This window comes from Lagopus leucura, unplaced genomic scaffold (genome assembly GCF_019238085.1).
Source record: "Lagopus leucura isolate 7727_CA_CO unplaced genomic scaffold, USGS_WTPT01 Super-Scaffold_100001, whole genome shotgun sequence".
Classification (NCBI taxonomy): Eukaryota; Metazoa; Chordata; class Aves; order Galliformes; family Phasianidae; genus Lagopus; species Lagopus leucura.
This window is the reverse complement of record NW_024962262.1, coordinates 94,726,645-94,748,814: the sequence shown is the minus strand read 5'-3', so window position 1 is coordinate 94,748,814 and position 22,170 is coordinate 94,726,645. Positions and strand designations below refer to the sequence as shown.

Here is a 22,170-nt window from a genome sequence, read left to right as displayed (position 1 = left end):
TCTGAAAGCCGCTGAGGGCGGCGAGCGGCGCCGCGCGGACGGGGCGGGAAATGGCGGAGCCTCCCGCCGTGCAGGTGCCCTTCCTGCACCGGGCGCAGCAGCGCGTGCCGTTACTACAGTTTGTTTTGCTCAGTCGAGAACAGAGCCGTGAAACGTCAGGTATATTTTATTTATTAACATACAAGTGGGAATATAAACTGCCGTACGTTCGGCTCGCTTCAGAACGGCTGGAGAATGACCCCGCGCCTCCTCCCAGCATCACGTATCCACAGCAGTACCTTCCTCTGGTGAAGCTGTACCAGAGTTTCCCTCGCTGCTTCTTGATCGTCTGTGCGGTGTAACAGAGGCAGGAGTGGTGCTCCGTGTTCTACTTCGTGGTAACCGACTTTCTAAATGCATCCTTGTGATTTCTCCAATGTTTGTGTTCCATTTAAATGCACAGCACCCAAAACAGATGGCTATCAGAGATATATACTCAGGATTCAAGTCCATTCAAGACAACTGCATCAATAGGTCACAGATTAGTAAATACGACGGAGGAGGTAAATACACATCAACTACACATGCAGAGCACCCTTCTCAACATCAGCTGTCAGTTCCATAGGTCCCCCCCAACTAGACCTGAGCTCAGTGGAGCTTCGTATTGCATCACTGCATAAACCCAAACCGTAATTTTCATTACTGAATGCAGATACAGTTTCCTTTGTGTTGGCACATCAGCTCTCCTTTCAATCACTGCCAGCTTTGGCTTTAGACTGCACTTTTATAAGCCAGTAAGGCACATAAAATAATAAATCCTTATAGGAAAAGTGCCCCGATATGCTCCTACCAACAAACTATCTCTTCACTCTGTTGTTCCCTTCCTTTTCATTCTCCGCTCACATTCCTCTACCACTGGAGGGGACCTCAGTAATATTCTGTGTCCAGACAAATACGGATCGCTTCCACTCTGCATTCATTTACAGCCAGATAAATGCTTTGTCCTGACACTACAGCCTTTAGGAAACAAGAGCAGTCACTTAAATAGTAGAGCACTTTTTTCTTTTTTCCTTTTTTTTTTTTTTTTTTAAATAAAAACATCAGCATTGTCTTAAACGAAAACTGTTTCTCAAAAGACATCATTAATTGAAACAACCCACCCCCAAAACTTGTTTGAAGACACGCAGTGTAGAATATGAAGATTTTTAATTAAAACAGTCCAGGACATCAGAATGTACACATTCTTATCAGACCCTGTCAAATCAAAAGGCCTGCTTTTTGCTACAGTCCTTCACTGAGTGTAAGCAGCAAACTTGGACAAGGCCGTTTAACTCCCCCAGTCTTAGACCAAACCTTTGATGTAATTTAAAGTTTCCAAAAGCAACAGAATTACTTAAAGTTTAATCCACAAAATGCGAAGTTAGAATAGTGACTGCACATGTGATCACACTCCTATTGATACCAGAACTTAGAGATTTTAAATAAACCAAAAATATGCATCTGGAATACATGCTAGCATCCTTTTGGAGCTACATAAGCTCCTCTTTCTCAAACTGCAAATACCAGCATCTTAGAGGGACTGAAGACAATCGATGTCCTTTTTCCCCAGCCAAGAAGTAGCTCGATGGGTTATCAGCTTGAAGTAGGAGCCAAGCAAAAATCTATCTCTCACGACTGAAAGCTTAAAACATATGCAGAGGAATTTTGTTTATCAATTTTTACTGTAGATGATTACCTCATAGAAATAAAATTATGCCAATTTTATGACTAATATTGCTGCTTCAGATACCGAGACTAACAGAATCTTTCATGGAAGTGTTTGCGTTGGAGGGCCCAGGCAATAGGCCTGCCTCACAGGTGAAATGAGCAGAACCCACACTCTTCCACTGTGAAAGTCCATGTCCAGTACCATTGAAGACTGATTTACCACTGCTCTATCATTAACTCCAGATACAGGTTTAAAAGAAACAAAAAAACAAGATAGAACAAACATTAGCAAAACCTTCTTGAAATGAGTTCTGGTTTTTTTTCAGGGCTACAGAAAAAATAGCCAAATTCTTTATTCCACTAGTAGTGAAACTGCCCCCCCTCAGTAATGCCTACATGATCACACCATCTCCAGTCTAATTCAGTCCATATAAAGTCACATTTATTTTGACTTAACACACGTGGTTTCCAGTGATGCCTCTGGATTATTAGATTCCAGCGTCCCTGGGAATTCTAGTTTTTCACATATTGTCTCCTTTATGGGTAGATACTGAGAGATCTCGTTAGGTTCCGTGAACAGGGAAGGTGGCACATGCTAAGGAGCAAAAAGTTTAGATGAAATGAACAAAAAGGAAGGAAAAAGATTCCAAAAAACAAATACTTACGGACAGCTGATCTTTACCTGATTTGAACACCTCGAAGTCACATGGCACAGAGAAATTTAGATTATTACTTCAGATATAACACATACGATCTCTTACTTCTTGAGTGCCATCAGTAGGTTAGGGAAAAGTATTTCATATTTCTAAGCAGCAGATTTTATCTTCACACAAAAGTCAGAGACGTTCCAGAACATCTACAATGTTCATGACTTCACTGCTGCACACTGTCTCTTTGAGAGTCTAATTTTGGATGAGACCAGGATGGCCACAAGGGATTTCATGTTTAATGTCTTCTGGCCATTGCTACACACTCCCTGGAGCAAATGATAATTGATATTGATATCTCAACATCAGTCTTAGTTTGAAGAAGTCCACTACAGACAGTGTTTAGCTATTTATATGGCACAGTAACTGAGTGGATTTTAATTTCGCGTTTGAAGAAATTAGTTGGTCTAAGTTCATTAACATCTTTCCCTGCAGATGATGTAGCTTTACACACAGACATTTGTCAGGACAAAAGAAAACAACCACAACCTACACTGAGTGCACTACTTTCTAACAACATCCTGTAAGCAAGAAGTGTAGAGCTATTTAAATACAACCTGTCAGATACCCCTAACATGCAAGGAATTATACTGCAACTTCAATTCATTCAGACTTGAGAATTCTTTTCTCCTTTACCTACTGAAGCTGATCTAAGGAACACAAAAGCAATATGAAGTACGAGGTTAAAACCAAACCTAGATCAACTACCTGTATTTCAGAAGCCACCAAACTATCAAAAAGATCACGCCTGATTTAACTGCCTTAATTAGGGATTGCATATTGCTGAAAAATGATAAGGAGAAAATAATCGTGCAAAAGTATTCCCTCAAAACATTAGTATAACATTAGTTACATTTTACAGGTGAAGAGAAAAGGGAGAGTACCTAAAAATCATACATTGGGTAAAGAATAATAAGTCAACACTACAACTGGAAATGTGCCACAAACGATTCTGAGCTACTGCTTGGGTTTTAAGGTAAGCTGTTGAAATTATTCTGAGAAAAAACAAATGAATCTGCAGCAGCAAACAGATTCTGAGTTCTAGTACAGGTCGTGAGCACACAGCCAGTGTTGAAACTCAACATCACGGGAAGTGCGCTACCTGATTTTGTGACTGAATAGTTCTAAAATAATAACAAAAACAGCTGTTAACTGAAAAGTAGAAAAAGTAACCCAATCCCATATACTGTAAATGTGGCCACTGAGTCGTCTACAAAGACCAACCTGCCTTGAAATCCCTAAGATAAAAACTGCACACACAAAAGGATCTTCCCCCTGCTTAGGTTACCAACCTTTCCAAAGCATTACTGACAGACTGTTTTCTGTGTGGACCATAAAAGAATGCTAAAAAGCAGACCAGGAAAACATTAAAAATGTAATACCTTTAAACTCGATATTTTGCTTTCTCTCGATGTATATTCTCGCAACATATAAGCCTTGTCAGACTGAAGGGAAAAGAATTACAAAAATTCATTACAAAATTATCAGAGTGCAAATCAGCATTGTGAAAACACTGAATTCAGGAAACATTTGAATGTGACTGATCACAGCCCTTCAGCAGAAACGTACATTCACACTCCCAAAGACAAAGAATGGCGTCTTCTCCAAGAGTCACCTTTTTGCATGCAACAACTTGAATATCTATGACTGAATGCGTTTGTCAGCCTTCTCTCAGAACTCCCGCATCACTTCATTATCAGCTGGACAAAATAAGCAAACCTGCTATGTTCTGTCTTATTTATGGGATATTTCACTTCAGCATAGCATAGGTAGTTCTCTGCAAGGTTAAACTTGCAGTCATAATACTAGACAAGCCAAAACCAAAAAAAACCCACCCAACCCCATAACAACAACATCACACCACTTACTGTTGTCTATTTTTTAACTTGTACTGCCTCTCTGTGTCTGACACATATTTTAATCATTATTTAGCATAAGCTATAGGCTACTCTGCTCTGATAACACCTACCACTTAGCTGCTACACTTCAGCACCACCATAACAAAATTAATCTGAAAGTTCAGTTTGGGTAACCTCTATGCCCCACAGCATCAGTACTGAAGTACAGGAATATCAGCAGTTCTTCTCTGAAAGCAATACTGCAAGTGAGCACCTGTAAAGCAGTCATAATGGTGAATGAGGGCTTACCTCATGGTGAAGCCTTGTGTCATTCATCCTGATCAGCACTCCATCAACTCGCAAGAAAAACCTCAACAGCACAAAAAAGCTGGAAGGCATGACTCTCTGGAAATATAAAGATGTGCTATTCAGCATATTACAAAGTCTTACTCTGTGTTTATTTGTGTCAGAAATGTACAATGTAGGACTACATGAGTGAGCTTTCAGTAGTAAAACTCGTAACTCAGGTTGGTGATACACTACAGCTATCACTGGGCAGCAGAGCAGGCTGTTTCTGTGGAGCCTAGGGATGCAGAAAGGAAGATGGACAAGCAACTGACAAGCTCACCAAAGCAAGCAACAAAAAGATTTCAATATAACAGTTTTCAATAACTATTTTTAAGAGCAAGAATAAAGAAATTTTCATTTTAAATTTAAATTCTAAAAGGAATAAAACGCAAAGGAGTAACTACATCATGCTACATCAGGTCACCAAGCCGCTTGTATTCACCTCTCAGTACTCACTATTTTTACACTCAAACTTGACACTCCATGATCATGAAGTTCATCTTCAAACAGAAGTACTTCTTCAAAAAACATGATTTGTTCCCTGGCTTTCAACTTCTCTGTATTTATGTGCTCTGTCGTAGGAACAACCTCAAGAAAAAGATGAATAGTTAGTACACTAATTTGCTGTCAAACTGCATAAAGTTTGTCCTGATCTTTAAAATCCTCCATTTGCTAGCTTTCCAAAGGGAGAAGCTTTCAGAGCACTAGGCTTAATACACCCAAAATTCTAAAAGGCAAAGGTAAAATTGAAGCCAACGTTTCCAAGAGAAAACATTGAGCAAAGCAAGAACCAAGAATGGAAAGTTCTAAATAAACAGTCATCTGAGTACAGGTTTTGTAGCCTTCAGCAGCATGCTGAATGTGGAAGTATTCAGACACCTCATGCTTAATGTGCGTTTGAGACCTTCTGGGTTGCAAACAGTTTTCTATGCAATTGGCATTTCTAGCCAACTGCAAACCCTGAATTCCAATAAAGAAATCAGAAATCAAGTAACCAGAGCTCTTCCATCTTGTGCTCTACATGTGCTCATACGTTTCTGCTGCCTAAAGACCAGAAGCCAACAAGACAGATCACTTTTATGCTGCACATTTGATTCCAGAGCAACTCTAGTGATCTGTAACCAACACAATCCTTGTGAAGTAACACAGATTATCTGCTTAGTAGCAAGCAATCTGTACACAGCAACGAGAAGCTGGGAACTTCAGCTTTATTTTAAAATAAAGTCAAGAGAGGGCCTGTCCCTTAAATATGAGGATCTACTGTTGAAAAACAAACAAAACAAAAAAAACCATCAAACTTGAAGTTTTTTTTAATAAGCTATGATTTGATTAAGAGAATATGATGAGAAACATGAAAAACCTCAAGATATACTTTGAAGTCAGAAACGAGGAACCATGAAGAATTTGTAAAATCCCACTGACAGCTTCAAAAAAGTGCTCTGTGTTTGACTGAAACAACACGCAATCAGCACGCAACAAGGGAAAAACACTCACCTTTAGTGTTGCAGTGTCTCCCAGCAATGTTCCTTTGTAGTCAGTTGTGTAAGTCCAATCATAAGGCTTGACGACTTCCTTAGTGTGCTCAGTCTCACTCCTCAAGAAGTGAAAAAGAAAACAGCACACTTTGTAGTAATTATTAAAAACTTACAACCTCACATAAGGTTTTATGATTTCCACACTCACGTCCTAACTATCTGAGAAAAAGAGCAGTATTGCCTGTACTGGACTGATGATGTCAAGACTTAAGCACACAGTATTGGTTCTTCCACAACAGCTGTTATCATAAGGGATTAGAAAACCATTACCCAAATTCCTCTGCTAAGATTGCCTCAGGCTTATGAGTCAAAAATGAAGATTTTTAAGAGCTGTTGAAAAGTCTGTAGTTCACACTCACTTCAGTAAGCAGGCAGAAATTATTCTGCTGACAACACACAGCAATAATGAACAATATTACCAGTTTTTAAGACAGCTTTCATTTCTCTTCCTGACTTATTCCTAGGAGCTCTGCCACTCATTTGGTAAATACTAAACAGAACAAGTTCTCATGCACATGATTGCCTGCTATGGTCCTAAGGCTAAGAAGTTGAACTACAGCATTCTGCACTTCTACACACCAGTACACACACTCTTGTAACATGTAAGCCCCCATGAATTTGAATAAACACAAACAGAACTAAACCACGTTAAACATGCACTAAGTTTGAAGAAAGCCAGGAAGCAATTGAAAAATGCAGCTGACACTGAGTAACTGAGATAGGATGATGAGGGCAAAAAAAAAAAGCAGAATGATTTCTGCCATCACACGCTGATTGCATCAATGGCAGAACTAAATACAACACAGTTTTCAGGAGTTGTCTGTTGCTTTAACTACTTTACAACAGTTTTGCATACAACGCACCAATACTTGCCCAGTGGTGATAAAATACTGTACCTGCTCTCTTGCCACTCCTCTGCGCAAGCCACTTTGATCATACCTTGGCAATTATTGACACATTTTAAAGCATCGGTTGCATTGAACTCAATTCCAAAACCACGTTCATGCTGTATTCTCAAGATATTGTCTCCAAACATCATCTCTGGCAGGGAAGGCATCTGTAATTCTTCAGCCAGTCTGCGAAGAAAAAAAGCAGTCCAATAAGGAGACATCGGTCAGCCATAGCTGAGTGAAAACAACCTGTTCATAAGTATTCTCTAGACCGCAGTAATTGACAAGACACACCATCAGTATGTCTTAAAAACACTGTTACCTTCCCAGTTAATCATTTGACATGAATTACAGAATCACTGATCCTAAGTGACTTTTCCACCATAAGGTTATTTCTAAAGCTTGTCTTCTCCATCAGTAGAGTAAAAAAGCCTCACGCAGGATTAAAAAAAAAAATTAAAATGATAAGGATTAAGTAGCAGCTTTAAGCCTACTGCAGACAAACCTCTGGATGAACCAAGAACCACTTTTGCAGATGGTCAGAAAGTTTTATGAAAGGGTACTTATTGTCAGCAAGTTTAAACTCGTTACACAGCAGCCCATACCACCATCCTTGGTACAAAACAGAGCCCGACAACAACCATGGCAGAGCATATTAAAAGCACAGTGCAGAATACACATGTACTTTAGGTTTAGGTTAGATATCAGGAGGAAGTTTTTCACACAGAGGTGGTGACGCACTGAACAGGTTGCCCAAGGAGGCTGTGGATGCCCCATCCCTGGAGGCATTCAAGGCCAGGCTGGATGTGGCTCTGGGCAGCCTGGTCTGCTGGTTGGCGACCCTGCACATAGCAGGGGGGTTGAAACCAGATGATCATTGTGGTCCTTTTCAACCCAGGTCATTCTGTGATTCTGTGAGTCTACTGCTCTACTGACTTCCCAGCTTTGTAGAAAACGCATGCTGGTATTCATAACCTCCAAGCATGAAAACTGTGGAACCAATTGAACTCTGTGAATAGAATAAATACAATCCCTGCAGAAAATATAAAGCCATTCCAGCTCACTTTTTATTTATGTCATTTTTATACATACAGCTCTATGCACACACAGACATTGTTTAGCAAAATATATGCTCTATATACCTCCACCATTCCCTCCCTACCACTAGGTGCTTCATGCATTAGGATTAAAGAGCTTGTCCCATAACCATTGTACCTTTGCTTTTCTACCTTTTTCAACACATTGTGATCATCTCAGCAACCCTGAAAATCATCTACAAGGACAAAGATAATTTCTGAATGTTATAGAGGAAATTGCTTAATTTAAAATAGCTAACACTGAAAGAAACTGAGCAGAAAAAAAGATGCGTACAGCAGGTAGCCTGATTTCTAGACCAGCAGTTCAGCTCTGTCTCTTGCTTAAAGAAAAGAGTTAACATTCTCCTGAACTTGATTCCTAAGGTCTTCATTTTTAAGAGACAGCATTTTGTGAAATGTCTTCACAAACATGTCAGAAAAAATGGAGTACTGCAGTAACAGCCCTTCTTCTCCTGCAGAACACAGGCATTGCTCAAGTGAATGCTGAATCTTCTTTACAGACGAATCAGTAAAACATGCAATTTAAGTTTTCTTATCTACAACTACAAAAACTGTGGGATCGTTAGGGAAAAGCACTTAGTGAAGATTATTGTACGTATTGAGCACAGAATACAAACAAGAGTTAGTAACACCATTCCATACGTTTGGAGGCAGATATGCAGTTGAAAAAAATAAACATAATGCTGATATAATAGAGAAAAAAAATAAAGTTTACTTGGCTTCTTATAATGCAAAAAGAAAGTGTAAAACTTCACGACAGTGGCCTCACACAAACAGAAACACTGAGGGCAACACGACTGAAGTTTTCCTTCACAGCTCCCCACATACTTATTCTGGAAACTGAAGCCTAGAATTATCTGTCAAACTCAGCTGCCACCGAGGTCAGCTAGGGCTCTAACAGCTCAACTGTTCAGTTCCACATTAGCAAATCTGATTTAAGCACTCAATGCTGACACAGCAGCGTTTCATCCAATGGTCCGACAACAGTGGAAATTACTGCTGCGAGGAGAAAGCAAACAATCAATTTTTAATGAAGTCCTTTATGTTATTATAAAATAGCTTGCAGGAGCGTGCGCACCACATATAAAAGCATCTTAACGGGCCTTAAAAGATAATCAACAACAATCACGCTTCCACTCAGCGAGTGCCCGATCGCTGAGGGCCGGACCTCCACCACCGTTAACGAGATTCTGACAGCCGCCCGTAAACGAAACTAGCCCATGCTCTTCAGGAGGGAGAAATATAAAATAAGATGCCCGAGGTGCTGGGCACGCTGTGTTCGGACATCTCCCCGCCCGGACGCGGCGGTACCTCGAGTACCCCGTTCCCACAGGCGGGCTCCCGGCCCCACGTCGCCTGCTCCCGCCTCACCTCTCGGCCTGCGCCGACTTCATGATGTGCGTGCAGACGGCGCTCAGCTTCCACGGTCCGAAGGTGAAATCGCGCCGGCTGCTCTGGAAAACGGGGTGCATGGCGAAGGCGGAGGGCGCGACCTTCACCGAGGAGAAGGCCGGAAGGGGCAACGGCGGCGGCTCACTCTTGCCCGCCCTTCCCGGCCCCTCCGCTACGGCCGCACGCCCCTCACGGCAACGGTGCCCCTCCACACAGCCGCCGCCTCACCGAACTTCCGCTTCCGGGAGAGCGGCGCTGCACGCGCAGGCCGGAAGTCATGCGGCAGCGGCGTGGTGCGAAACGCTGCGCTGGGCGAGCGAGCGGTGACTGCGCATCCCACCGCCTCTGCCCCGCTCCTGGCGGCGCCCTCCGGAGGGAGGTCCTTAAAAGTGACCAGGTGTGACAGCGCGGCAAGCGCCAAGTTCCGCGTGATTGCGGAGAACGTTGGAGCTAGGGCACATGGTTGTCCCTCGCGCCTTCGGCCACACCCGTGCCGCGCTCCCTAGGAGGCGGCAGCAGCAGCAGCCCCTGCCCGACTGCGAAGCGGTGTGCCGGCGCTCGGGGCTGGGAGGCCGGTTGTCCGCGTTTTGCCCCTCGCCGTGCCCGCCGACATCTCCCGGTGTAAAGCCGGCCCGCGGCTGTGCGCTGACAGCGCGGCCGTGCGCCCCTGCGGCAGAGCCACGCCGTTCCCGCGGGCCGGACCCCTCCCGCCACAGCCCGCACCCGGCGGCGGGGGCGGTGCGAGAAAGAGAAAAGAGGCGGCGGAGGGGTGGGGAGAGGGGCGAGCGCGGGGCGGGGGCATGGCGGGGCTCGGCCGCCGACACCCGATACCTCCCGCCCTGGCGGAGGCGGTCGGCGGGTGAGTTCGTGCGGTGCGGCGGTGCGGGACGGGGCGGGGCGGGCACCGGGCGAGCACCGGGCGAGCACCGGGCGAGGAGAGGGATGCGCGGCGTGGCCTACGGGAAGCGCTCCTTTCGCTTCTTCCCTCCGGCCTTTGTTCGCTGCCGGAGGGAGCGCGGGGGCAAAATGGAGGCGATCCCCCGGCCCTGCCCGCGCTGCCCGCCGGCCTTGGGATGCGCCCAGCTTCGGGCGGGGTGGAGCGGGACGGGGCAGCCCGGAGGGACGCGCGGCGGCGAATGCCCCGAGGAGAGCTGAGCTGAGCTGAGCTGTGCGGTGTAAAGCGTGGCTCCGCTACTCCTTTGGTGAGAGTCATAGGAAAAAACACAGCTGAAAAATGAGTAAAAGATGGCTCTGTGGCCTGACGGCGCTCCCGGGGCCGCGAAAGCCTCCCGGTGAGACAGAGGTGCCCCGTGCGCACCCGGCCTGCCGGGAACTGCAGGTGGGCACCGTTACGGCAAGGGAACTTCAGCCCCTCTGTCTCCTGGGGGTGTGAATAGCAACTCTGCATTGAGAAGTTGAAACCAAACTCTTGTTTTTTTAGTTTTCATATTTGCACTTTTAACGTTATTTGTTCTGGTGTGTTGGGCTGCAGATGGGTGGTTGGGTGGTGGGGTTGGATGAAGGAGGTTGGAGCACAAGCTGGAGGTAGCGAGGAGAAGGGGCTGAAGAGCTGAGGGGAACGTAGAGATTTAAGCAGAGGAGGTGGTGAGGCAGCAGGCTGGGTGCTGAGCGCTGAAACTTCACGCGATTAAGGGTTTGTGGGCACTGCTGGAGGGTGGGCTACAGCTTAATGCCAGCTGTCTTTTGTACCCTTTGTACTGAAGGCTTCTTTATGCCAGGCCTTTGGTGTTGGCGTTAGAATTGCTGTTTGTAGCTGTGAAGATGAACCTGGAGAGAGCACACTGAGAATATGTGCAGTGTTTCCTGAGCCTTTGGACATGACCTGGAAACTGTTAAGGAGTCAGTAAGATATGAGTATGAGTAGCCAGATACCCACAGACACCAGCAGATGCTGTATATGCGAAATGCAGCGTAAGAATGAAGATGGTCAAACTGGCCAAACTTAAAAAACAAAAAAAAAAACCAAACAAACCAAAAAAAAAACCTTACCTTCCTTCAAGTAATCAAAGATTTAGTTACATCATTTTTCTTTCTTCCAGCCTAGACATACAGCTGGCTGGTATGGCTTAGGAAAAAAAACAACTTAGCAAATCTATAAATAAAGTGTGTTAACTTTCTTTGTTTCCTCTTGTTCCACTTGCCTCTTTCTGTCTTTCAGATAGTTTCTTCCCTTTTCTAGGCTGGGCTCTGCCTCCGGTCTGACCTCCGGTGTACCCATTGTCAATCTCCTGCCCCTTCGGTTTCCTACCTAACATGGTTTCCTGCATCCTCCAGGTAAGGTTTAATTGATGCAGACAGAAGAGTTTCCAGTCTTTGGAGAGAGTGTGAGGAAACGTTGCTGGAAAATTTCTAAGCGGTGTTGTTCTGCTTCCAGGTGCTCAGCATGTCTTGGCCGCTCCAGCTCTGCTCACTCTGACCATGAGCAGCAATTCTTCCCTCAGCAATGGGAATGCTCTGAGGAACCTCACCACGCAAGAAGACGGCGCAGTCAGAGTCACTGAAGCCGTTGCTATAATCGTCATTGGTGTTTTCATCTGCTTGGGCAACCTCATCATTGTTGTCACTCTCTATCGGAAGTCTTACCTTCTCACGCTGAGCAACAAGTTTGTGTTCAGCCTGACCCTCTCCAACTTCCTGCTCTCTGTCCTGGTGCTGCCTTTTGTTGTCACCAGTTCTATCAGGCGGGAATGGATCTTTGGAGTTGTTTGGTGCAATTTCTCAGCTCTGCTCTACATGCTTATCAGCTCAGCCAGCATGCTTACTCTTGGACTCATAGCCATAGACCGGTAAGTGGCTTTTTGTGATGAGTGGTAACCAATTGCTCAATCATTCCATAGGGTGACTTGTTGGCTGTGTGCAGGCTGGAGAAACACTGCTTGGATGACACTGCGTGCAGTTGCAATGTCATTTTCCTTCAGTCCCACGAGAAACTTTGACACAGAGCAGAAGAAAACATTGCCATTGATAATATAAAAAGCTGGTTTGCATCTAGCTATTTTTAAAGGAAATAGTGCTGTAGTAATACGTTACTTGTAAAACAAGAAGCAACAATTTAAAATTCACTCCCAGGGGCAGATTGCAAGAGGTATTTGGATGAGGAGCTATGAGATATTGCTTAGTGGTTTGTAGTAGCAATGGTAATGGGAGCACAGTTGGACTAGATGATCTTGCAGGCCCTTTCCAACCTTGTGATTCTATGATTTAATAGTTATGTGTGCCTTCAGCCCAGTTTTACAGTCTTCCCTGCAAAGCTCTGTATTCTTACATTCAATTACACTTAACAGGCTTCCTGTTAAAAATAATTCACCTCGAGGTTTATAGAAAAGTGTATGTTGAAGTTTAGAGAAAAGAGCCATATATCAACATCATTACATATGTTTTTTGCTGTTCTTGATTTGTGCTCCTGTTGACTTTTTTTTTGTTGTTCACCAGGTACTATGCTGTCCTTTACCCTATGGTATACCCAATGAAGATTACAGGCAACAGAGCAGTGGTGGCTCTTGTGTATGTGTGGCTACATTCCCTCATCGGCTGCCTCCCTCCCCTCTTTGGCTGGTCATCTTTGGAGTTTGACCAGTTCAAGTGGATGTGTGTAGCAGCGTGGCACAAAGAGGCTGGTTACACTGCCTTTTGGCAGGTCTGGTGTGCGTTGCTGCCTTTCCTGGTCATGATGATCTGCTATGGGTTCATATTCCGTGTGGCTAGGATTAAAGCCCGCAAAATCCACTGTGGCAGTGTTGTCATTGTGGAGGAGGACTCCCAGAGGAATGGGAGGAAGAACTCCAGCACTTCCACGTCCTCCTCAGGAAGCCGAAGGAACGCTTTCCAAGGGGTTGTCTACTCTGCCAACCAGTGCAAAGCTTTCATAACCATCTTGGTTGTCATCGGTGCTTTTGTTATTACGTGGGGACCTTACATGGTAGTAATAACATCGGAGGCGCTTTGGGGAAAAAACAGTATTTCTCCTGCCTTGGAGACATTAGCTACGTGGTTGTCCTTTTCCAGTGCCATTTGCCACCCATTAATTTACGGACTGTGGAACAAAACAGTGCGCAAGGAACTTCTAGGAATGTGCTTTGGGGATCGGTATTATCGTGAGTCGTTTGTTCAGCGGCATAGGACCTCAAGGTTATTCAGCATTTCCAATAGGATCACAGGTAAGACATTCTTAATATACCACTAAGAGCAATTCTTCATATCTGCGTCTAGCTGGCATGTTTCAGAGCTCTGTAAACAAAGTAAGATGTTTCTGGAGGCTTCAGCAATCTTGTTTGGTTTATCACAGACACTTGAAAGGAGAAAACCTTGTCCTCTTAGGCCAGTAAAGTTTTCCCTGCCAGAGGAGGCATAGTAATTAAGTTAATAAAACTAATCTCTCTCAAACTCCTCTTGTAACTATTGTAACCGTTTTGTTTTATTGAGATTTAAGCACTACCGACAGCATGTTTTGTGATCACCCTCCCTAAAGATTTTAAAGAGCCATGCAGGTGTGGCACTGAGGGGCATGGTACAGTTGGCGTGGTAGTGATGGGTTAATGATTGGACTAGATGATCTTAGTGATCTTTTCCAACCTTAGGATTCTATGATTTTGCCACATATACTGCACACTAGTTCTGTACTATAACTCTTGGATTCACTGAACTTATACAGCTCTTGTTATATTACAGTATTTCTGTGAACTCAGATTTTATGGTTGTGAAGATCCTAAACACTGTAGAACTATGTAAAGTAGTAAATCTATTTGGCGTGTCCCTTAGTTGCAGTCTGAGAGCTTCAGCTGCTCAGAATTTCCTTTTTAATTAGTAATGCAATAAAATTCTAATTTTTTTTTTTTTTTGATCCTTTTTCTGGTCCTGCTTAGAATCTTCCAAAAAATAAGACATTTTCATATGGTTCCTTGGGACATTCCAGGCAGAGGTGATAACTAAAGTTACTTAATTGGGAAGGAAGGTCTGAAATATAGAAGTAAGAGGAGAATAGCAAGGCATCTGTTGTCTTTTTGTGACCTGGAGTTACTGGAAGAGACTCCATATAAAGGAAGGAGTTGTGCAGCTGCACCGCATCACAAGCTGCAAGAGATTTCTAGTTCTCCTCCCTTTGCTAAATCTATGTCCATGAGATGATGTGAATGAATATGTTGGGATCTGGTGGGAGGGAAAAGATAGGAAAACTTCATCTTTCCAGGTTATAAGAAACTGATGATAGTTTCAGATGTATTGGGTGTACCAGCTGGACAGTGATAGGAAAAAAAAAAATCTTTATGCAAGATCCAAAGACAGCACTTATGTAAGAATCCTAGATTCTCCTCCTTTCCATATTTGAGGATTTGAAAGAAGCTAGCTCTCTCAGTGCCCTGGTATTGCTAGTAAATTTCTTGCCATGCTACTGGACTCTCCCACCTGCTGGTGGCTACCAGGTTGTTCAGTGGCTAGCAAGTGTCTGGCAAGTGATCCCATCTCTCTGGGTATGCGTGCTCAGTGTTCAGCCTGTCTTGCTGATAAAACATGCAATGGCAAATGGAGTGGGAGAGAGATAGCGTGGGTAGAAGAGAGACTTGTCATATGGAAGGACTCCAAAGATACTTGAAAGCAGCTCACCTGATGTTTCTACTTGTAAGATGGAAGGTCCAAATGCTCTGCACTCTGGAAGAACAGTAAGTTTTACAGATACAAGAGTAAATGAGGTGGTAGAGTCAGTGTTACTATAAGTTCTTACTCTTATAGACCACTTAACCATCCACTGAGTAATGAGAATGAAACTCTTTTGCAGATTTGGGACTATCCCCTCATCTCACTGCCCTCATGGCAGGTGGGCGGACATTAGGAAACAGCAGCAGCACAGGAGACACAGGTTTCAGCTGTTCACAGGATTCAGGTAAACGAAGGCTCTTGCTCTCTCATCTTGGGCAGGAGTTTGCACTTGTAACTTGGCAGAACTCTGTGGGATAATCGGTGTTTACATACTCGGATGTCTCTCGATGGATGGAAAACGTGAAGCATCTGTTCCAGCTGTCACAATAAAACCGCTGCAATCCCTTCCCTTCCTTGCTCTCAGTGCAACTACTTGCAAGGAGTAATGACCCTCCCTTGCTAGTGCTTCCTGGGAATGGGACATACTGCTTATGATTTTCTCCTTCAGTTTCTGTCATTCTTCTTGAACTTTGCCTGTATCTGCAAGAAACAGAGCAACAAAGTGATGTGGAGAATGCTTCTCTGATTCCTAGTTTGTAACAGGCCTTATCACACCGGCCCTGCAGTCTAAACATAACTGCATCAGATGGTTTCAGCTTGGGATTGTGTTGCTACTTAAGATCTCTGAGTTGAAGGTAGTTTGGAGAAGGGAGAAAGATTTCTGCCAGACATTTTTCTATCCAATACTAACTAAATTTTTTTGGCAGTTATTTCAGCTACCACTTCTTAACTGATCTGTAATTATTTTAAAAGAGTAGTTCTGCTTTAGAGACACCAGAGGGAGATCTTTTAACAATTGCTTGATACCAGAGGTTTGTTTCTTGCATTTCTAAAGGAAATCTATGGAGCTGGGTTTTATTTAGGTAGTAATTTTACGCTGGTATTTTTGTGCCTGCTGTGAGTATTGTGCAACTGTGTGTGACAAATGAGAGTAACATCAGGTGAAACCTGTTTTTGTTTGAAATCATTGTGTGTTGCCATCATTTGAGGAATGATACTGAGCAGTTTAGATGAACAAACCAAATCTGTACCATAGGTCACTAGAAGTTCTGCTTCAAAGATATTTTCTTCTTTGATCTTGCTAGTAGCACCCTTCCGTTGTACGCTGGTACCTTTGGAGATCAGTAGGAGTCAACTATTTTCAGCAGACAGGTTCAAAGCCCAGTTGATCCACAGAATATCACAGAAAGCTGCTAACGTGTTTTATGCTGCGTTAGAACATCAGCTCACTGTGTGCTTAATTGAATAATATGGCAGAACACATAAATTTCACTTTATGTAGTGAACTGACAAACTTTTTATCGATCAATTGTCAACAAATACTAGACCTATGGAGAGGTATGTTGTCTACAGCTGCATTTCCAGCAACATCTTTCTCTCACTTTCTGTAAAATTGGCACTGGAACACCTCCTTGTTGCAAAAAAGAATAAATCTGGGAACCAAAAGTATTGAAATGAATGAAGAGGGATGTGAAGTCGCTACCTGGAGGTGTTAAGAAACCTGTGAAGACTCTTTGTCCTGGCCTGGTGCCATGTCACAGGATGCCATGAAAGTAGTGGTAAAGATCACACATAAGGAAGCTGTGCCTTGGAACACTGGCTTTTCTGAGGGCTGCTCAGTGTTTTCTTGGCATCTCCCCAGAATGCTTGCTCTGCCTCCCCCTTGTACAGCCAAGACACCAGCATCACAAGGGAGGACTAAGCTGCAGTCTTGCTGTTTGCATGAAAGCACTGCAGAGATGTCAAGATGAATTTCCTTGTGCTCAAACACTGTTTTATATCAAAAAGGTGCGAAGCAAATACTGAGAGGTGAAATGACTGATAAACTGAAAATGACTACTCCCTGTATTAAAATACACTTGAGAAAATCAAAATAGGTTGTCAAAAACTAAATTGTAGAGAAGTCTCCAATTCAGATTTCCATTGTGGTCTGATTGCAAGCCTGACATTTGGCAGCTGTAGTCTGCTTCTCAGGTGGCCATCGTTAGCTTCTGTCTTGATCAGATGTAGAAGTTGCCCTTGGCTTTACCCTTTATTAACAGAAGGTAAGGTTTCACCTTTGCATCATGTCCTATTGATGTTATAATCTCTGCAGCTGAGCGTTTTGGAGCCACTTGGGGTTTTATATTGCTAACGAGAAAAGAATTCCAAATCCTTTCTATGAAAACTCTGAACTCATTTGTTTTGTGTGCAGTATTTAATTAAAACAAAATTTGCCCACCGAGGCTGGATTTAGACATCTTTAGAAGGAACAGTTGCAGACTGGAAAGATTTTGCCACTACTTAACATTTTGGTTTCTCTCTTCATGTAATTTTGTTATTGTATCTGAGCATTGCTGTTTTTCACTTTGAGAACACTTGCTTTGTTTCAGGAACAGACACAATGCTTCTTGAAGACTATAGCTCAGATGGCCCTTCTCTTCCACATTGTGTCTGTCCTCCTCGAAGAAGGAGTTCAGTGACATTTGAAGATGAAGTAGAGCAAATTAAAAATGGGCTTAGGGGTAAGTATGAAAACACTCAGAACAAAATATATTACCTTCTCAGGAAGCCTCTTGTGTCCTCTAGAATTGCCTGAGAACATATCACAGAATCATAGAATGGCCTGGGTTGAAAAGGACCACAATGATCATCTGGTTTCAACCCCCCTGCTATGTGCAGGGTCACCAACCAGCAGCCCAGGCTGCCCAGAGCCACATCCAGCCTGGCCTTGAATGCCTCCAGGGATGGGGCATCCACAGCCTCCTTGGGCAACCTGTTCAGTGCGTCACCACCTCTGTGTGAAAAACTTCCTCCTAATATCTAACCTAAACCTCCCCTGTCTCAGTTTAAAACCATCCCCCCTTGTCCTATCACTATCAACCCATGCAAACAGTCTTTCCCCCTCCCGTTTATAAGCTCCCTTCAAGTATTAGAAGGCTGCAGTGATTCTCTCCAGAGCCTTCCCTTCTCCAAGCTAAAGAAGCCCAGTTCCCTCAACCTTTCTTCATAGGAGAGGTGTTCCAGCATATCTAATAACTGTTCACTTTGAGAGATCTGACACCTAATGCAAGCACTTCAGAGAGTAAGAGCAAGTTTTTCTTTCAGTTCTGAAGCAGCAGCAGGCAAGGACAAGAGTTAGAAGGTGGGGTTCCCTTCATGCACCACATCTATGCTGAGCAGCAGTATCCTCTCTGCAACTCCATTTGTCTAGCTACTACTGCAGTCTGTTTTATGTTTCTCAATGAACATATTTTCCTGCCTTTGTACTTTGATTCTGTTAAGTCATTGCTTCACATTTGCTGCCTACTCTCAACTTTGTCATTCATAGCCTTGAAATCTGTCTATTTACAGACTTCATTGATCTAAATATAATTGTGTCGTTTTTATTTTTGTTTGTTTTTAACTTTATCAACTGGCACATTTCTCAGTGGATACAGCTGGAAATAGATGAATCATGTACAACTTTTTTTCAGCCAGATCATGTTGATACTGCACTACTGAAGTGTTATTGGGGTGATCTGTAGGTGTTGCAAGGTTAGTTTAAGGTAGGCTGATTGTTGTGGGAGTGTGAACTAGAAGTCTTGGTAATGAATGACTGAATTTACTAAATAATTGTCAGTGCACGAATGAGCAGAATACCTCAAAGCACTGAGTAATGATAAAACCTATCTCAGTTTTACAGTTATGAAATAATAAGAGCGTGCATAGATTAGAATCATAGAATGGCTTGAGTTGGAAGGGACTTCGAGTATTAGTTAGTTCCAACCCCCCTGCTATGGGCAGGGCTGCCACCCACCAGCTCAGGCTGCCCATGGCCCCATCCGACCCAGCCTCAAACATCTCCAGGGATGTGGCATCCTCAGCTTCTCTGGGCAGCCTGTGCCAACACCTCACCACCCTCTCAGCAAAAAACTTCCCCCTCACATGTAATCTAAACCTCCCACTTTTTAGTTTAAAGCTGCTTCCCCTCATCAGGTTCAGAAAATCATTCAACATACACTTAATGGGAAATTAAGCATACATGTATAAACACTTTGCTTTATCAGATCACTTTTTTTTTTTTTTCCACTTGAATTGGAGGGAATTTTTCTCTACTTATTTTATGTTTGTGCTGAAGCTTTGCGTTCATCGAATGGTTTGGAAATACTGGATATTCTTGGTAAATGCACTGTGTAGGGTAGTTACTTTACAGAAGGCATGGTCATACCTTTACACATGGATCGATACTGATGCGTTTGCACAGCCCTGCTGTTTGTTCTTATTTACCATTTTTTGTTTTTTTCCTTTCAGAAACTGCAAAGAATTCTGTTCTTCACGTAAAAGCTGATGTTCATAAATCTCTGGACAGTTATGCATCCAGCTTAGCAAGAGCTATTGAAGCTGATGTGAAAATCAGCTTGTTTGGGGAAGGTGCTTTACCAGGAGCTCTGTTTCCTGCGCGGACTCTGCCAGGAAGCGGTGTGAACACACGGCGTGGCATCAGGCCCCATGCTAGCCAAAGACTTCAGCTTCAGAGCATCGATGAAGGGAATATTTGACAGAAGAACTAGAGGAAAGTAACTGAATGAAACCACTAAGTGGGACCTACCATGTCTGTTACTGTTTGAACAGAAGCAGGATACCTTGTTGGGACGTTTTCAGTGACACATGAATGTCGGTTGAATTCTGGTACTTGCATCAGCATTTTGCAGCAGTATTTACTTATTGTTTAGGGTGCTATTGGACTCCTTTTTGCCACATCTGAAACCTGTCATGCAGAGCATAGGAACACAGAGTTTGATTTTTGTCAACCAAATCATTAGGCCATTGAATCACATTGTCTCTTTTCGGCCAAAGCTGACACAGAGATGAAAAGTATGTGCAGTGTTTAATAATTGTAGTGATCCTTTTCTGAACACTAGGATCATCCATTTATACTTGATACCTTGAGTGTTCTGATGACGGCTTGTACGTTGGTTTCTACACGCAGTCTTACTGTCAAGATTCCCAAATAATAGAGCATGGAACACTAAGGACAACAATTGAGCTTTAAGAGAGCTCATGTATGTTATCATTCTTCTTATCCTTGCTAGCAGATATTTCTGGCCATTTGTCAGAATGCTAGGTATGAAAACTAATTGCATGTTGCTTCTGCTTTACGAGACACCTGCTTCTCCAGATGTCATGGGTTGAAGCAGACCAGCGTTGGAAGTTTCACAGAAATATTTGAGAAGGACATCACTGCAGAGTTCTTAGTTTCTCTGAGAACTGCAAGTCTCTTCCCTGCTTTTGCTTTGACTAAAAGATCACCCTGCAGCTTCAGGAAGCTTGACAGGACATGAATAAGGTATTACCACTTTCATCATATATGCAGGATTCATCTTTTCTATAGAAGGAAATTCCATGGGTTATTTTTTAATCATGAGAGAATGTAGTACTTAATAGTTACCTCAGTGCATATATTTTTTTGGAGTTTTAATTCATTAATCTCTAGAATAAGACCATTTAGCACTTACGTTGCACCTTGCACATTCTAGGCACTGTACAGACTTTACCTTGTTAGGCCTGTGTGAGAGGGCTGATCAGCCTTGCTTGCCAAAGAAGAGGAATGCAGCAACAGTTGAGCCAGAAATGAAAGCAGCTGCGAGGGTGGAAAGATTTGTTATGAAAAGAGGGATGAAGTGGATCTTATGAGAATGCCCAGCATGAGGAACCTCTCTGTGCCTTTCTAGCCTGGACCTTTTCTTCCTTTATAGAAGTTACTGCCCTGCCTTAATGTTTATTTCAAGGAGATGGATCAGTAGGCTATCCGTTTCTTGAGGTTGGGTTTCAGTAGCAAATGGACTTATGGACTGAGGACCTGTATTTATTTACTCTGTGTCTGTTCTCCACTGTCTCTCATTTTAAGTGTTTACTTTTTTTTTCTTTTTCTTAGAAGTGAACTGAGCTTTTGCAGCAGATTCTTTGGAAATTGGGGGACAGACTGTTTACATCTGGTCAAAAAATTAAGTTGATGGTTGTTAAATTATGTCTGCTTGCAACTTTCTCAAAGGTACAGAAACAAAATAAGCTTTGAGGCAGAGCCTCATCTCTGATTTTAGACATCCTGTTTGTCCATCTTCTTAACTCAGAAACACGTTTCAGCACAAGCTTATATCAGTCTGTGGATAAAGCAGCTGGTCTTTTTGAACTAGCCTGAATCCATGACATTCCCACGTAAGATTTAATTGCATGCTTAAAATTCAGTATGTGGTTTGGTGATTAAGAATGGGCTCTTAAAGAACACATAAACACCGTAAGATAGCTCTTTGAATAATGCAGAATGAACTGAGCTGTGGATTGGATGGAGAGCTGATGTGCTAAGCAGCAGTGTGTGTGTACTAGCTCCCTATTCCTGTGTGTTAGTTGACACTTGGGGGCACTTCAAAACCCAAGTTCCACTATTTGCCAGGAAATGCCTTGCACTGAGGTTATTATTGCTGTCATTAATACTTCAGTCGTACTTGTTTATAGTGGTCAGTGCTCCTTAAGGTATGTGCTTCCCCTCAGAGGGCTTGAATTGTTTTATCTGCATCTCTTTTCTTTCACGTTCCTGCTTCCAAACAAGTTGAGTGAATGTGGAAAGAGCAAAAGTGAGTGATGTGAAGTCAGTGCTAGGCCAAAACTAATAGGTTTTTTTTAGGAGCAAAAATTTTCACATCGCATGTGAGCGCACAAAATCACGTGTGTTTTATAAAAAGGATGTTTTTCAGAATAATTCTGAGCCTAATTCAGTCTTCAGGCAAGTCAGCAAGGCTGCAGCTGTTCACACCAGTACTGAATTGGGCTCTCAGTGTTCATTTCACTAATCCATTATTTAGTATGAATGTTGTTAATATTTTTGCTAATCAAATTGTAGCCTCTCCATTTCTCTGTTACTACCAGCATCATTTTCTCACTTGTCATAAGTTAATGCGGTAATGCACACAGTTTGTAAAATTATATCCCCCATCTGAAATACAGAA

General features: G+C 43.1%; 2 protein-coding genes across 5 annotated transcripts; one reads left to right on the top strand and one right to left on the bottom strand.

Moving 5' to 3' along the window:
• Positions 1–148: 148 nt before the first annotated feature.
• On the bottom strand, positions 149–9,716 carry TIPRL (TOR signaling pathway regulator). 2 transcript variants are annotated; one of them, XM_042868253.1, is made up of 7 exons: positions 9,473–9,710; positions 7,011–7,190; positions 6,074–6,173; positions 5,036–5,167; positions 4,541–4,636; positions 3,776–3,838; positions 149–2,281 (listed from the first exon to the last, which is right to left on the bottom strand). In XM_042868253.1, exons 1-7 carry the CDS (start codon positions 9,571–9,573, stop codon positions 2,129–2,131), a joined length of 825 nt encoding a protein of 274 aa, XP_042724187.1. In that variant the 5' UTR covers positions 9,574–9,710; the 3' UTR covers positions 149–2,128. The 2 variants fall into 2 exon arrangements, 1 of the variants encoding a protein (XP_042724187.1); XR_006178252.1 differs by lacking the exon at positions 149–2,281 and having other exon boundaries at positions 5,022–5,167; positions 9,473–9,716.
• Positions 9,717–10,288: 572 nt separating this feature from the next.
• GPR161 (G protein-coupled receptor 161) lies at positions 10,289–20,669 on the top strand. Of its 3 annotated transcripts, none has more exons than XM_042867152.1 (7): positions 10,289–10,352; positions 11,673–11,788; positions 11,889–12,300; positions 12,947–13,671; positions 15,285–15,389; positions 17,578–17,709; positions 19,478–20,669. In XM_042867152.1, exons 3-7 carry the CDS (start codon positions 11,933–11,935, stop codon positions 19,723–19,725), a joined length of 1,578 nt encoding a protein of 525 aa, XP_042723086.1. In that variant the 5' UTR covers positions 10,289–10,352; positions 11,673–11,788; positions 11,889–11,932; the 3' UTR covers positions 19,726–20,669. The 3 variants fall into 3 exon arrangements, with proteins under 3 accessions (XP_042723086.1, XP_042723088.1, XP_042723087.1); XM_042867154.1 differs by having other exon boundaries at positions 10,305–10,352; positions 11,694–11,788; XM_042867153.1 differs by lacking the exon at positions 10,289–10,352 and adding an exon at positions 10,623–10,907 and having other exon boundaries at positions 11,694–11,788.
• The last annotated feature ends 1,501 nt before the right edge of the window (positions 20,670–22,170 follow it).